General features: G+C 36.8%; 1 protein-coding gene and 1 pseudogene across 6 annotated transcripts in view; one reads left to right on the top strand and one right to left on the bottom strand.

The window, feature by feature from the left end:
• DDX6 (DEAD-box helicase 6) overlaps positions 1-11,933 on the top strand; it is a 38,406-nt gene extending 26,473 nt beyond the window's left edge. For all 6 annotated transcript variants that reach the window (XM_037147206.2, XM_037147204.2, XM_037147203.2 and 3 more), the window contains exons 11-14: positions 1,280-1,343; positions 5,557-5,658; positions 6,285-6,467; positions 7,673-11,933. In XM_037147206.2, coding sequence (XP_037003101.1) covers positions 1,280-1,343; positions 5,557-5,658; positions 6,285-6,460 — 342 coding nt within the window. In that variant the 3' untranslated portion in view covers positions 6,461-6,467; positions 7,673-11,933. The remainder of the gene's footprint in view (positions 1-1,279; positions 1,344-5,556; positions 5,659-6,284; positions 6,468-7,672) is intronic.
• Positions 11,934-13,516: 1,583 nt separating this feature from the next.
• Positions 13,517-13,937, bottom strand: LOC119050797 (60S ribosomal protein L32-like; annotated as a pseudogene).
• Between the last annotated feature and the right edge of the window lie 2,102 nt (positions 13,938-16,039).

Here is a 16,039-nt window from a genome sequence, read left to right as displayed (position 1 = left end):
TTTATAAAATCTTCTAAGTATTTATCGGATTTTGTTTTAGATTTTAAACCTCCAGATGCCCTGAGTTTAAGAAATTATTCCTTAATAGGCAAAGGACCCTTCATTAAAAATTCTCAGAGGTTCAGTTTTCTGAGTATAAAATAAAGGTAATAATACAATATTCATCACACAAGGAAGATTGAGACAATGTACAAATGTTTGTAAGCTGTCAAGCATGATACAATTGTGAGACTTTATTCCTTTCCCCAAGTAATCTCTAGATTTGTACTATTTAATAAAATAACCTCTAGCCACATGTGGCAATTTAAATGAGTTTAAATTAAGAAAAATATAAACTTTAGGTTCTCAGTCTCATTAACTACATTTCAAGTGCCACGTTACATGTCACTGTCAGCTACAGTTTTGGACAGTACTGATACAGAACATTTTCATTATGGCAAAAGGTTCTACTGGACAACTCTGCTATGTATTTTTAATGTATCCATGAACCTTCTCAACCAAATGATTTTTCTTTAGAAGAAAAGGATGGAATCTAAATTTCTGAACTTGATTTAACAAAAAATAAAATCAAAACCATAAGAAGACATTTTTTGTGTATGTACTAACGCAAACTGAAATTTCATGAAGAGAAAGCAGTTTCTCTGTAGACTTGTCAGGTTAAGAATTTAAATTAGTCAACTCACATTTGGTTTTCAAAGAAGCGTAATGTCATGGATCAGATTGCATTATCACAGAAAATGTAGGTATTAAGCTGATAAAATATTTTAAAGTGAAAGAATGTTGCACTGAAAAGTTAAGCCACTTTGCCAGATGCTAGATTTATCACTTCTCCTAGAGTCATTGTATATGTTTTTATTTTTGTTTTTAGATTGGAAAGTAGTTCTTTTTAGCTTTTGTATATAATTACTAAAAAGGTAAAATGGGTAGGTGATTTGGTCAAGCCAAACTTTTGGCATCCTCAGTTTGAAACATTTTTAAAGTGTACATATACAGGAATATAGTGAAAATTGTCACTTAAAATTCACTCCAGCAAAAAACAAATACCTGTAAGAGTTAAAATAAATGCTACATATAGATATGCAGAGACAGGTATTAAGTTGCTTAAAAATCCCATGGGACACCAATTTATGGAGGGTTTTTTTTAACCTTTTATAATTTCTGTGTATTGAATTGGCTTATCTCTCATTCGTATAAACAGATTTTGTATAGAAAAAATAATGGGAATTTGGGGCCATTTGTATGACTTCCAATCAAATCAAATGCATTGCTTTGTTCCTAGGAACATCGAAATCGTGTCTTTCATGATTTCCGAAATGGCTTATGCCGCAATCTTGTTTGCACTGGTAAGTATTTCCTATTTCTTGTAATGAATGCTTTTTCCCCTAGTTCTGCTTTGCTTTCTCTCTCCCTGGTATGCAGCAGGAGCCTGTGACATATAGCCTAGCTCACCCAACTAGCACTTCTAGAATTCCTAAAGTTGAGAACTCCCGAAATTAGGTTCTGTACCTGAAACTGCAGAAGACTTGTTCTGGCACTCATATCTTCTTTGTCTTTTAAACCAATTTGGAGTTTGTATGTTTTCTGAATAGTTTCAGCGAGCATACAGGAGTAAATTTATATGTTGCATATGCAAAATTAATCACGTTATGAAACCATCTGTGTTTTAGAAATTGTGGTCTTTTAATCTTTTTTGCCAGAAGCAAACTAGTCTCACTTTTATCGTATTTTACTAGATGAAGAATAACACTGGTGAGGCAGGTGGACATTCTGACAAAGCAAATGGATTCAGTATCCTCCCATCTTAACACTGGGAATGTAATCTTAGTATTGGTGTGAGGTTAACAATCTTACGGATGGAGAGAACAGCCTAGAAATTTTTTCAAATTATTGAGGTATATACACACAGATAGAATGAATCATAAATATATAAGAATTTTTATGTATACACAACATGTAACCAACACCCAGATCAAGATGTAGAGTATTTCAAATTTGTATTTTATTTTTATTATATTATTTTTTTAATCCTCACCTGAGGGCATGGGTTGCCTCTTCTACGTACCATAACCAGGGACCAAAATGGCATCCTAGGCATGTCCCTTGACTAGGAATCAAATCCATTATCTTCCTGTTATGTGATGATGCTCCAACAAACAGAGACACACTGGCCAGGGTTCAAAATTTGTATTTTTAAAAACTGTCCTGGTGGTGTGGCTCAGTGGATTGAATGCCAAAAGGTCCTGAAACAATTAGGGCACGTGCCTGGGTTGCAGGCCAGGTCCCCAGCTAGGGCATGCCAGAGGCAACCAATCAGTGTTTCTCTTACAGATCAATGTTTACCTCTCATTCTCCCTCCCTTCTTTTATCTCTAAAGTAAATAAATAAGAATCTTTAAAAACAAAACAAAAAGTCTGCTTCCCTGGTCAATTGTGGCTCAGTTGGTTGGATTATCGTCCTATAACCAAAAGGTTGCAGGTTGAATTCCCAGTCATGGCACAAACCTAGGTTGTGGGTTTGATCCCCTCTCCTGGTGCATATGATCCCCCCATCTGGGTGCATATGGGAGGCAACTGACCAATGTTTCTCTCTCTCCCTTTCTCTCTTTCTAGAAGCAATGGAAAAATGTCCTCAGGTGAGGATTAAAAGAAAATACTGCTATAGAAATAAACTCCAAATTTTTTGAGCAGAGTATTGAATTTGTAAAGTTATAATAATCAAAAAAAGGACTGTCAAATATCTTGTACACCTTTCTTTTGATCTTGTTTTACTGCCTCACATCCGAAAAACAGTTAATATAGCTGAATTAATACATTTATATTTGCATTTATCAATACCTTTGACTTTTAAATATATTGAAGTATTCAAAATATAAAATATAAAATATTTGATTTAGTGGGAAGAATACTAGACTACTGAATTTTAAGATTAGGGTCCAAGTCCTGCCTTTGTTTATCTCTAATCATAAGGAACTTATCTTTAAGCAACTTATCTTTTTCTTCTATGCTATTTTTTAAAAATCTGTAAAATGGGGATACTTTAAACTGAATTCTGGACAAATATTTGTTGTAGGTTATTGAAAAAAAATTCATTGATATTAAACAAATATTTATTCTTTGCCAGGTACTTAGCTAGGTGCTGCAAAACTATATTCTCCCCTACTTTATGGGATATGCATTTTACCACAATTAAAAATTTGGGGAGCCTATAATCTGCACGAGAAAATAATTAATTAGTGAATTGTTTAGAATTGTTAGGAAAATTCAAATTGTATAGGCAAGGAGAAAGTGTCATTTGCTATTAGGCAGTTCCCTATTTGGTTTTTTTGTTTTGTTTTTTAGGTTTCTGTTTCGTTTGGGTTTTTTTTTGTTTTGTTTTGTTTTGTTTTGTTTTGTTTTGTTTTTTTTTTTAGATTTATTCATTTCTAGACAGAGAGGAAGGGTGGGAGAAAGAGGGAGAGAAACATCAGTTAGTTGCCTCTTGTACACACCCAGCTGGAGACCTGGCCTGCAACCCAGGCATGTGCCCTGCCTGGGAATCGAACCAGTGGCCTTTCTATTTGCAGGCCGCTGCTCAACCCACTGAGCCATACCAGCCAGGACACAGTTCCCTATTTGAATGAGAAATGTTTTTTTCCAAAAGAGTTCATTGTGTTTATAGTACTTAATATGCTGATTTGAATTATTATGGCTAATGGATTTTATTTTTAATCATTACTTACAAGGTTGCCATCATAAGTTTTTGAAAGTTAGTGCTTTCTCCTGTCTGATTTTTGAGATCAACTATATCATTAAGTACTGAGTAATATGTATTAAATGTATAAATAAATACATGCAGAATACCACCCCTTTCTTCAATGAGCAATGGTTTAACCTGTGATAAAAAGGTAAACAATATTAAGTCTAATGCAGGGTCTGCACACTTTTTCTGTAGAATGACAGATAGTAAATATTTTAGACTTTGTACAACATGCAGTCTCTGGTATGAGGTACTCAACTCTGCCATTCTAATTCAAAAGCACCCTTAGACAGTACATAAACAAATGGGCGTGGCCATGAGGCAGCAAAACTTTATTTTGTAAAAACAAGTCTTGGACTGGATCTGTAAAGGTAATTTGCAAATGTGAGGTATGTACACTGTTGACCCTTGAACAACACAGATCAGAACTGCAGTATTTATTGAAATATAAATCTAAAGAAAATGTCAAGATAACAGTTCTTTAAGAACACAATATATAAAACATATCGAATAAAATATGTGCTAATCAACTACTTAGGTTATCAGTAAAGCTTCTGGTCAGTAGTAGGCTGTATTAGTAGTTAAATTTGGGGGGAGTCAAGTTATTCACAGACTTTTCAACTGTTCAGGGGTAGGTGCTCCTGGACCTGCTTTCCCTTCAGTATTAGTCAAGGGTCAACTGTAGTTAGTAAGCTTAAATTTTCATAGGAGAGGGAAGTAACCAGCTGAGGTTATCTGAGAACAGGTGGAATTTTAACTGGCTTTCATAAGCTAGATAAGTTTAATTTAGGACTGGTGTAAAAAGTGATCCATAGGAGGCTAATGTATGTGCAAAGAAGGATGAGTTTGGTAGAGAGAAAAGTTTGAGGAGATGTCAGAAAAGTATGTTAAAAGCAAAATACAGAGAAGAGGACTTTGAATGTCAATTTTAAATTTTATCTGGAGGCAATTTAATGAGTTACAAATTGAGAGTAGTAGTTTAGAAATACTGTTCTGACCATCATGGATTATTTTGTTGGAGTGTGGAACTGATAGAGGCAGAGAAACCTAGTTATTCGCCTGTTTCCATTTATAGTTTTCAGAGCCTAAATTATTGTGGTAATTGTGAGACTAGGAAAGATTAAAAGGGTTGGCTTTGCATATTATCTTACCTCAGACCTATTATAAATAATCTTGCAGAATAGGATGAGTGAATTCTAAACAACATAATTACTGCTAGTGTATTATGGTATTCTGTCATGTATAATACGCACTCACATTTTATGTACATTGTACACAGGATTATTATACCGATGTATAATGTGCATCCTTATTCTTCCCTCAAAAACTTGGGCCCCCAAAAAAACCCCGAAAATGGTGCACGGTATGCACAGCAAAATACACTCCCTTTTTGAAGTATTCAGTGTTACAGAACAAACAATTTTTTAAGATAATTTGCTATTTAATATTAAATACTAGAACACAGACTAATGAAAATAAATTACTGGTCATTTCTGAGGTTCACTTACAAGCTTACCAGTTATGCTGGTATTTATCTATATTTCCAATTACCATAGACCATTTTCTAAAACTTCCTTACAGAACTGGGTAAAGGTAACTTATGAAGAGATTGTTATTTATGATAATAATGCATGAAAGGTAATCCCCGTCATCTGTAAAAATGTATTTGAATTACCAAAAAAAGTAAGTTAATTCAGGTTATACTAGAAATATTTGTTAAATAGTAATTATTATGGTACCAAGATGCTTAAAATTGCTTAAATGCTAAAAAATTGAAAGCTCTGATGGAGAGGGGTTTTTTTGTTTTGTTTTGTTTTTAAGATTTGTTTACCCGAGGTATTGATATACAAGCTGTGAATGTGGTCATAAACTTTGACTTCCCAAAGCTGGCAGAGACCTATCTCCATCGTATTGGAAGATCAGGTGAGGAAAAGAAAGATGTTCTTTATGGAAGTCTTTTGAGAAGTGTATTCATTGGATTCTGTTTTTCTGTGAAATAGAGTTTGGTAGCAATGAGAACAGTTAGTTAAAACTAATTTAGTTGTTTGGTATTTAAGGCTAATTTCTGGTTCTTCCGGAACACTTACTCAAAAACATTAACTACTGTATGTGTAATTTGAGATAAAATTCACAAAGGAGAATTTAACTTTTTTTTATTAGGTGATATAATCAATAACTGCTGTTTAGTATTTGTATTTTGGCAAGTTGTTTTTAATGTTGTGTTTAGAGTGATTTTGCTTTTTCCTTTGTAAGTAACAGCCTAACCTATTCCCAAGTCCCAAATACAGTCTCGGTTTTGGCAACTTTTCACACAAATAAACATCCACATTGTCATTTGAAAAAGGTAAAATAGAGTAGACTAGTTTGGGCTGTAAAACTGAAATAACATGAATTTGAGGAGACTAGAAAAAGTGGTTTTGTTTATCCAGAATGGCACTGAACAAAAACATTAGTCTTCTCTGGTTTTTGACGCTCTCAGACTTGTACACGCCACATTGATTCTCATATTGAACTATTTTTTATACTAATTAAAAAAATTTTTTTGTTAGGTCGCTTTGGTCATCTTGGCTTAGCCATCAACTTGATCACATATGATGATCGCTTCAACCTGAAAAGTATTGAGGAGCAGCTCGGAACAGAAATTAAACCTATCCCAAGCAACATTGACAAGAGCTTATATGTGGCAGAATACCACAGTGAGCCTGTAGAAGATGATAAACCATAACAAGCATGTGCGTACCTTACAGTATAGTTAAGTGAGCATAATGTTAAAAGGAAAGAAATCAAGATCCTCTTTCGAGGGGGAAATTTAATGTCCCCACCATACGTAATAGCAGTAAAACACTTGTTGGCGTAAATAATAAAACAGGGAGTGTCTCTTGGGTGAAGTTGTGGTCTGTCTCATTAGAGAAGAAACTATACTGTTCTTTTTCCATTCTTTTTTTTTTTTTTTTTTTTTTTTAAGATTTTACTTACTTATTTTTAGACAGAGGAAGGAAGGGAGAGAGAAAAAGAGGGAGAGAAACATCATTGTGTGGTTGCCCCTAGTGCCTCCCCCTACTAGGACCTGGCCTGCAATCCAGGCCAGTGCTCAATCCATTGAGCTGCACCAGGCAGGGCAGAAGAATCCACATTGTTCTTGAATACAATCCAAAGTAGTGTGATATATGAGCAGTACTAAGACAAATTCAAACTTCAAAAATAATAAAAGCAAAGAGAATCTTTCAGCAATTTTTTAATGTGAAAATATTATATCATTCTATCCTCTGTTGGAATTCACTAGTAATTTCTAATGGGTACCTCAATAAATCAGGTTAAATTACCTGTAATGCCTTACTGCTGAACGTGTAATTGGGTTATGAGGATAGCTATAATAACATTTTTTAAATGCCCTCTCACTCTGGTTTCCTGCACCTCCCTCTCATTTCATGTTTTGGTGACTCTTTGGGCCCAGCTACACATGCTCAGAACAAGGCTCAACATAAAGTAGTCTATTTTTGGAGTTTTTTCTAAAGAAAATCTGATTTAATTTGAGGGATGATGGTTTCCAAATTAGGAATGAGCATTTTACCTGCCTCAAATTACTCTTTTTTACTTTTTAAAAAAATTTAAATGTCAAACAAAATCTTCAGCCAAACATAAAACTAGCCAGTGTTTGCTAGTATATTGTCAGGCTATTTATGAAGTTTATGTAAGGTTAAAAGAAAATGTTGATTTAAGTATTGTGAATGACTGCTGGCTGTTACCAGAATTTTAAGCCTCTTGTTCTATCTCTAGAATGCCTAGAAGAAATTCTTTAATCCCTTGAGGATTTGTACAGTAGGCAAAAGCTCAGTAGAAGCTATTAGAACATTTGGGATGGGGATTGTGAAAACCTATATACTAGAATTCAGATTGCCTTCAAAGGTGTTAATTTTTAGGTTTCTTCTTTCTTTAGGCTTTGACAAACTGAAGAAGGCTTGTTCGGATCTGTGACACATCATTTTGGGGGGATGCTCTTCTCTTTGTGGGTTTTTCATCTTTTATTTTGGAACTATGAAGACTTAAAAGAGCTCAGACATTTTTTTCTTTTTTTAACTGGTAAAGAGAGAAACCGAAAAAGAAGGAATTTACCTTTTTTGTTCCACTTGTTTGCACTGTGTGCTGACTGAACATTAGTTGCACTAACTGCTGGTTTTTTAAGTGTTTTTTGGGGAAGAAGGGGGACAAGGAAGGAGGAGAAAGAAGGGAAGAAGCCCTAAAAAGAGAAGAATTTTGATGAACATACAAGCTTGTCTACAGTTCCAGAATTCTCAAACAGCTGGTTCTTGAGTGCATTTCAACTTCTCCCTGATTACTCATCTGTTATTTAAGCCTGGAGAGCTTATTACTTATTTGTGCGAAGTGCCTTATGCTATGAGACCATTCAGAATATCATCTTTTAAACACAGCCCAAGAAATCAACAGTAGTAATTTCTTTCCTTTAAAAAAAACAATTTTTTTTTTCATTTTGGTTTCAAGTTGGAGTCTCTCTCTTCCCTTCCTACTCAATGCTCAAGCCCAGGGCTGGAAGATGAAACATATTAGTAATGTTAAATATCATTTCCTTTTTCTTTAAGTGGAGGAGTTGATAATGCAACTGCAGTTCATCCGCACTGTAAATACATGTATTTAAAAAAGAAACTCCCAAGTAAAAATTTTTTCTGGGCTGAGTAGATGCAACATCATCGCTCCCAAAGGAAAGAGCAGTCTATATCATTGCAGGAGCCATATGACAAGCCTTTGTGCTCTATAGCAGAACACTAAAGACTGGTTTACATACGCCTCCATTAGCAGTTATGGCACTTGATGTGTAGACATGTCAGCCTTGACCCTCTTTCCTCTGTGGCAAAATGTGTCCCATAGAAAACTGGGTGTGTATACTTGTATAAACTTTGTAAATAAGTTTTTTTCTGGGTTCATATATATATATGTATATGTATATGTATATATATACACACACATATATATATATACACACACACATATATATATCTATTTTTTTTTTTTGGATGAAGGTTGCTGGGATTAAGGGGATTAGAGTGATTATGGGAGCAGCTAAAGATGAGAGGGGCTCAGTTTTCCGCAACACTAAATTCTAAAAAGTGCTTTGGCCTCCTAGTATAGAGAGCAGACCTCTCTGGGAACCCTATGGTGGAAAAGGGCCCCAGGTGTCCTCACTTTGCTGCCACACTCTCTCTCATGTAGTACCTTCAGAGGAGGAGGCCTATCAGAGGGTGCAAGGAAATTCCAAAACTTAATTTGTGGTGTTATTTTTGAGAGGCTCTCTGATTTTGCTTCTTCCCCCTTTTTAAAAGTTAGGAACTTTTCAAGCTTTGCAAAAGGAGACAGATTAATCTGCCTTGCAGTGTGGGGATTCAGTTAAGTGGCAGTGTATGTATAGAGCATGGGTTTGTGTTTCACAATATTAGCCAGTTTACCAACTTTGGTTAAAATTAGCAGTTCTGGGCTTAATTTCTGTGGATCACCTGTACTGTACAAGTGTGTTGCCCTCTGCCCACCTTGATACATAAACTTGAGGAATGGGCAACCTCTGAGAACTGTTAACTTTTATGCTACAGAAAGCTGCTTGCTGTCCTCTAGCTTTGTGACCAAAATTATGTCATTTTGCGTTGTAAATTGCTGGCAAATGCTTTACAGTCAGTAGTGTTGCATTAAATTGTGCCCCTCCCAACATGCTTGATGTTTGGCCTGATCTCCAGGCAAAAGGAGTGAGCTGAATCAAAACCAGTGAACTTTTTTAAAAATATTTTTAATTCCCTTCTAACTCTGTACTAGGTCAATCAGGAGGCATCTAAGGTTTAAAAAAAAGACAATAAGAATGTTTAAATTTTTTATTTCCATATTTTGTTGTTTTTCAAAGCCCTAAAATATTAGAGCCCTGCAAATGCTTTTATGTTTGACTCATCTAGATAAAGAAATAAGTTATTTATAGTTGCAGTTTTACTATCTTGTTGTAAACAAAAACTTTGTGGCTCACCCAGAATATCTTGAGGATCAGAGTCCTGCAGATGCCTCCTGATCAGACATAGCCCTAACTCCTTAAAAACTAGCAAGAGCTGCACAGTACAAACTCAAAAAGAATAAGCTCATTTATTTGGTATCCAGCCAATGTTGGCTACTAAATACAAGTCATTATTAAAAGTAGCTTTTTCCCCCCAGGGAGTGATGGGAGAAGATTTAAAAGGCATCAACTTTTGACCAAAAAAAAAAATCTTGCCCTAGTACTGATGCAGCACTCTTTTTCTCCTGCACCTCTGGCAAGATAAGAGGGATCATTATTTTTTAAAACTCGTAAATGCAATTTTGTGTCTTGCTAGAGAATGTGGGTGACTATAAACAGCACAGTCCTCTTTGCCATCCTCAAGACTGTCTGCTTGGTGCCACATGCCTGTGGGTCCTTAAAGCACAGACTTGAAAGTATTACTGAAGTACAGCCTCTGGTGAGGAGTGGCACTTAAACTGTTGGGACACCAATATTGGACAGTCTCGTACAGGCAGCTGTCCAGTTTTGGTGCTTAACTCATTGGAACAGGAGTTGTTGAATGGAAAGATGCTCTAAGAACTACTAGGTCAAAGCCTAGTCTCTTTTTAAATCCCCCTTAACAATAAGGAGCGTTTGTTACTATTGGGAATTTTCATGTTCTTCCAGTATTGGGTGTTTATTTTTAATGCTAACATTTTTTCCACTGGTTCATTTGGGTGAAAACTATTGTTTTCAATATTTAAATAATGTCCAGCCCATGGTTTAGCCTGTGGTTGTATAGTTGTGTAATGGGTTATGGACTGTTACACACCTTGTTGCCTTTGGGCCTATTTTATTTTGTCTTTCTTTTTCCATGCTGATGGAGGAACTTTATTGCCTTTCCCTTAGGAATGGAATAAATTCCAAAATGATGTTCCATGGGAAGAAATAAGGGAGAGGAAAACCTAAAAATATATCTAAATTATTTTCAAGTTGTCCCTACACCGTAAGGGTTGACCCCAAAGGCTGGGGGTGGGGGGAGGCAATTGGTCATCAATATTTGTCTTCAGAATGAGATGGGAGCATCTTTCCTCTGCTGTGTGCTTTGTGTTTGATACCATCATGCTTGGGTTAGAACCAGACAGCTCAGCACAAAGCTTGAGTGTAAATTGTTGGAATCAAAACATCTCATTCTGATCACTCGGTTTATTTATTTTTATTGTTTTAATAGGGGTGGGAGGGAGGTGACTGCCCCAAAGGGAGGGTGTCTGCACTAAGGATTTACAAACACTTTGAAAGCTCAAAACCTCATCAGGAACTGCCTTGAACCACACTCCTGACCTTACAGATGAGTAACAAAAAGATGAAATAAATTCTCGGGAATTAAGCCATGTTATTTTAATTTGCCACTTTTTTCAGTGTTCTATGTATCTTAAAAATTGTTATTGTGGAATCATCCTTTGGCAAAATATCTTTGTCAAAATTATTGGGCTTGTGGGAGCTGAAGTCAGTCAACGTTTTGGTAAACTTATATGGACTTTTGTGAGCTTGTAGTTATACTGTACATCCTTAAAGATAGTTCTTTAAAAACTCCCTAAGAAAATCTACTCTCCTGATCTAAAAACTCATCTTTGGGGTAAAGAGTTAAGGGTCCAAAGTTTAGAACAGTTCATGAGGTCAGAGGGAGCTAGCTGGGCACCTGGACTCTGCCCCCCCACAGCTGACAGATTCTAACAGGAGGTGTATTTAAATTTTCTAATACACAATACTGGGGGGGGGGTATTAAGATACAGACCACCTGTATTTTAATCAACGGTTGTGGGGGAGGGGTGCCTGGAGAAAACAACGTGACATCCCTTTTTTGAAAACTTAAAACCTGAAAATTTTTGTTCAAAAAAGAAAAAAAAAAAAGATGGGGTAGAATTTAATTGTCCCTAGCCACAAGGGACCAATTCCACTGAGATGTGAACAGCGGAGACTCAAAAAGTTTTGAAAACATTTGGGGAAAGGGAAAATTGGCTTTCTGTTAATTGGCAAGTGTTCCAGTGGGACTTTTTTTTGGTTGGGATATGTTATGTTGTATGTGCATATATAGACCAGAGTCTCTGCTGAGTTTATCAAGTTCAGGAAAGATGGTTAGTAAAATATCGATTTTTGTTAATTTATCTCAATAAAAGCCCACTGGAACTCCAAATGTGTGTGTGTGTGGTATGTTTAAGCAGAAGGCTGTACTATCAGGTTAATTCATACTGAGTTGAAGCAGTACACTACACTACTGTGAGCCCCGTAGAATAAAATCAGCACTGTCCAGCTTTCTACATTTCACTTTGTCAGTTTTCATTGCATAAACAGAACCAAGAATCATTTGCAAAGGAAAGAGATGTTGGTCCACAAGGTGTCCAAGGGGACTGATTACCAGTAGTCATCACCTCCCAGATGCTTCAGAAATAAGAATATGCCCACAAAATACAGGAATAAATCTAACAGTGGCATTTTTATGCTAAGAACTACAAAGTATTGTGGAAATAAAAGATCTAAGTGGGAAATGCAGAAAGCTGAATACTCCCCCAAAGATACTTGGGTATGATTAACAGGGTGGGGCAAAAGTAGGTGTACAGTCATGAGTACACAACATTATTGTATTACATGTTCATTGTATTTTACATACGAATACACTAGTTTTGCTCACCCTATTATGCAAGGCTATTACTAATTGCAGAAAGTACACTCGGTACTTTCCTAGTGCACTGGGTGGCTCTTGGTTGGGAGTGTTGCAGATTTGATCCCTGGTCACTGCATACAGGAGGTAACTGATCAATGTTTTCTCTCAGCTTCTCTCTTCCCCTCTAAAGTCAGTAAATGTATCCTTGGGTGAGGACTTAAAAACTTTTTAATGAAAAAAGTGTACTGGGTATTTCTCTGCCTCAGCACACCTGGGTTTCCCCTACACCTCTACATTTGTAGATAGGGTGTATGTAAAACTCAGATTTCCTCCCGTTAGAACTGTGGCCTCTGTTTTTGGTTGGGATCCAGATAGTATTAGGGATGGGAAGTGACCTCAATAAACATTTTTTTTTTAAGATTTTATTTTTTAGGGGAAGTGTGGGAGAAAGAGAAGTAGAGAAACATCAATGTGTGATTGCTTCTTGTGAGCCCCCCACTGGATACCTGGCCCACAACACAGGCATGTGCCCTTGACTGGAAATCGAACCAGCGACCCCTTGATTCCCAGGCCAGCACTCAACCGCTGAGCCACTCTAGCTAGGGCAAGAAACAGATTCTTATGAGATCAATAATAAACTTACAGGGATTGGTGGAGGAGAGGCTGGGGATGGGACATGTATAACCCATGGCATAGTGTCATAATTCAAGTTTTTACTAGTGGTACCATGGGATGAACTTGAGGTAAAGGAAAAAAAAAGCCATGGAGAAATCAAGGGGTTCTAGCAATTTGGAACAATAGGCTCTTGAATGCATACGTAAGACAAAATTATGAACATGCACTTAACATATAAAGAGAAGGAGAAGGCCTGTGGGAGTTTTGAAGACAGATTCTTATCTGTAGATACTTTTATCCTTAGTAATTGACTACAGTGTCCCTGGAACAGAATAGATGGCATCCTTTTAAAGTTTTATGTGATTTGTATGCACAGAAAATCTGTATCTGATGAGAATTCCAACTTGAGCCAGTCTGTTGAACATCTCAAGTTTTTGGGCTTAAGGCAGTTCACTGAGAGAAGCTTTTTTTTTTTTTTTGCAGAATTTTAAGGTTTTATTAACCCAAATACAATGTGCACACAATCTGTCTATTCATTTTCTTCACTGCACAGCCTGGCGTTGGGATTGGTGACTCTGATGGCCAGCTGGGCTGCTCTTTCCACAATGGCTTTGTGGTTCTTTGAGGAGACATTGTGAGCAATCTCAGCACGGTAAGATTAGTTGCACAACAGTAGCACTTCAAGCTCCTTGACATTATGGACCAGGAACTTTCAAAAACCACTGGGCAGCATATGCTTTGTTTTTTTTGTTGCTCCCGTAACCAATGTTGGGCATCAACATCTGGCCCTTGAATCCTCTGTGCACCCTATTGTCAATGCCTCTGGGTTTCCTCCAGTTCCACTTAATTTTGACATAATGGTCTAACTTGGTCCTCTTTTTGACAATCCTTGAGTTTCACGAGGGGTCTGAGGGCCACCATGGTGCTGAGTAAGAGATCGCCGCCACCTGACAGAAGCCTCTTAAAAAAAAGGAAGCTGGATACCCCTTCTAACCTTCCTCAAAATGGACTCGTAACTATTTACTAGGTTGATTGTGTATTGGAAAAGAAGAAATATTATTTCTGAGGACTACTGAGACCCAATATGCTACAAAGGTTACAGTAAAGATTTATGGAGATCAAGTGATCCATGGAATTTTGTGTTTCTTTTTTAGTATATCTATATAGATTTTTAAATTTCCATCCTCCCACCCCCCACCCTCTGGCAACCATCAGCTAATTATTCTCCATATCTCTGAGTCTTTGTTTTGTTTACACACTTTAATTTTTTTTGGAGTCCACATGTTAGTGAGATCATATGGTATTTGTCTCCATCTGACTTACTTTACTTACATAATAATATCCTTTAGGTCCATCCATGTCACAAACAGCAAGATACTGTTTTATCTTATTGCTAATAATACTCTATTGTACACCACATCTTTATCCATTCATCTATCCATTGACATCTAGGTTGCTTCCATGTCTTGGCTATTCATAGTAATGCCAGAGTGGACATAGGGGTGCATGATCTTTTTTAAATTTTATTTATTTTTATTTTTAAGTTTATTTTATTGATTATGCTATTACAGGTTTCCCAACTTTTCTACCTTGACCTTCTCACCACTCTGTGCACCCCAAGCCTCCAGCACTAAGTTCATATCCATGGGTTGTATATATAAGTTTTTTGAGTTCTCTGTAACCTATATCATCTTTTATCTCTCCCCATCTATTTTATGTCTACAAATTATGCTTCTTCCCAGTTCCTTTCCCCCTCACTACTCCTCCCTCCCTCCTTCCCACTGAAATCCCTCCATGCGATATCCATTTCTCTGATTCTGTTCCTGTTCTACCCATTTGCTTACTTTTTGTTTTCATTGATTTTCTTTTCTTTTAGGTTCATTTGTTGACAGTTGTGAGTTTGTTGTCATTTTATTGTTCATATTTTTCATCTTCTTTTTCTTAGATAAGTCCCTTTAACATTTTATATAATAGGTGCTTGGTGATGATGAACTTCTTGAAATTGACCTTATCTGAGAAGCACTTTATCTGCCCTTCCAATTTAAATGAAAGCTTTGCTGGATAGAGCAATCTTCAAGATGTAGGTCTTTGGATTTCATGACTTGGAATACTTCTTTCCAGCCCCTTCTTGCCTGTAATGTCTCTTTTGAGAAATCAGCTGATAGTCTGATGGGAACTCCTTTGTAGGTGACTGTCCCCTTATCTCTTGCTGCTTCTAGAATTCTCTTCTTCATTTTAATCTTGGCTAATGTAATTATGATGTGCCTTGGTGTGTTCCTTCTTGGGTCCAGCTTGTTGGGGACTCTCTGAGCTTCCTGGATTTCCTGGAAGTCTATTTCCTTTGTCAGATTGGGGAAATTCTCCTTTATTATTTGTTCAAATAAGTTTTCCTCTTGTTGCTCTTCCTCTTCCCCTTCTGGTACCCCTATAATTAGGATATTGGAGCGTTTAAAGATGTCCTGGAGGTTCCTAAGCCTCTCCTCATTTTTTTTGAATTCTTGTTTCTTCATTCTTTTCTGCTTGGTCATTTTTTTTCCTCCTTCTGGTCCACTCCTTTGATTTGAGTCCTAGTTTCCTTTCCATCACTATTGGTTTCCTGTGTATTTCCCTTCATTTCAATTAGTTTAGCCTTCATATGTTCCTCTAATTTGTGACTAAAATCAACCAGTTCTGTGAGCATCCTGTTTACCAGTGTTTTGAACTGTGCATCTGAAAGTTTGGCTATTTCTTCATCGCTTAGATTTATCAGCTCTGGGGCTCTGAGTTGTTCTTGAGCCATGTTTTGATCTGTTTGTGCTTGTTATATATGAGGAGTGGAGCCTTAGTTGTTCACCAGGGCGGGGCCACCCAGGTCGCTGGGTTGTGATGCTGTATGTGGGGGCGGGGTCAGAGAGGGACAATGGAGGTTCCCTCTGCCACTTCCTGCCACGGGGGCCTGCATGATCCGTCTCACTGATAGCTCCTTCACTGGTTTATCTGCACGCAAATGTGTGACCACGATCAGCCCTCAGTGGGTCCACCCA

Source organism: Artibeus jamaicensis, unplaced genomic scaffold (assembly GCF_021234435.1).
Source record: "Artibeus jamaicensis isolate MK-2021 breed Jamaican fruit bat unplaced genomic scaffold, CSHL_Jam_final contig_196, whole genome shotgun sequence".
Lineage (NCBI taxonomy): Eukaryota > Metazoa > Chordata > Mammalia > Chiroptera > Phyllostomidae > Artibeus > Artibeus jamaicensis.
The sequence above is the reverse complement of the archived record's forward strand: the minus strand, read 5'-3'. Positions and strand labels throughout refer to the sequence as shown.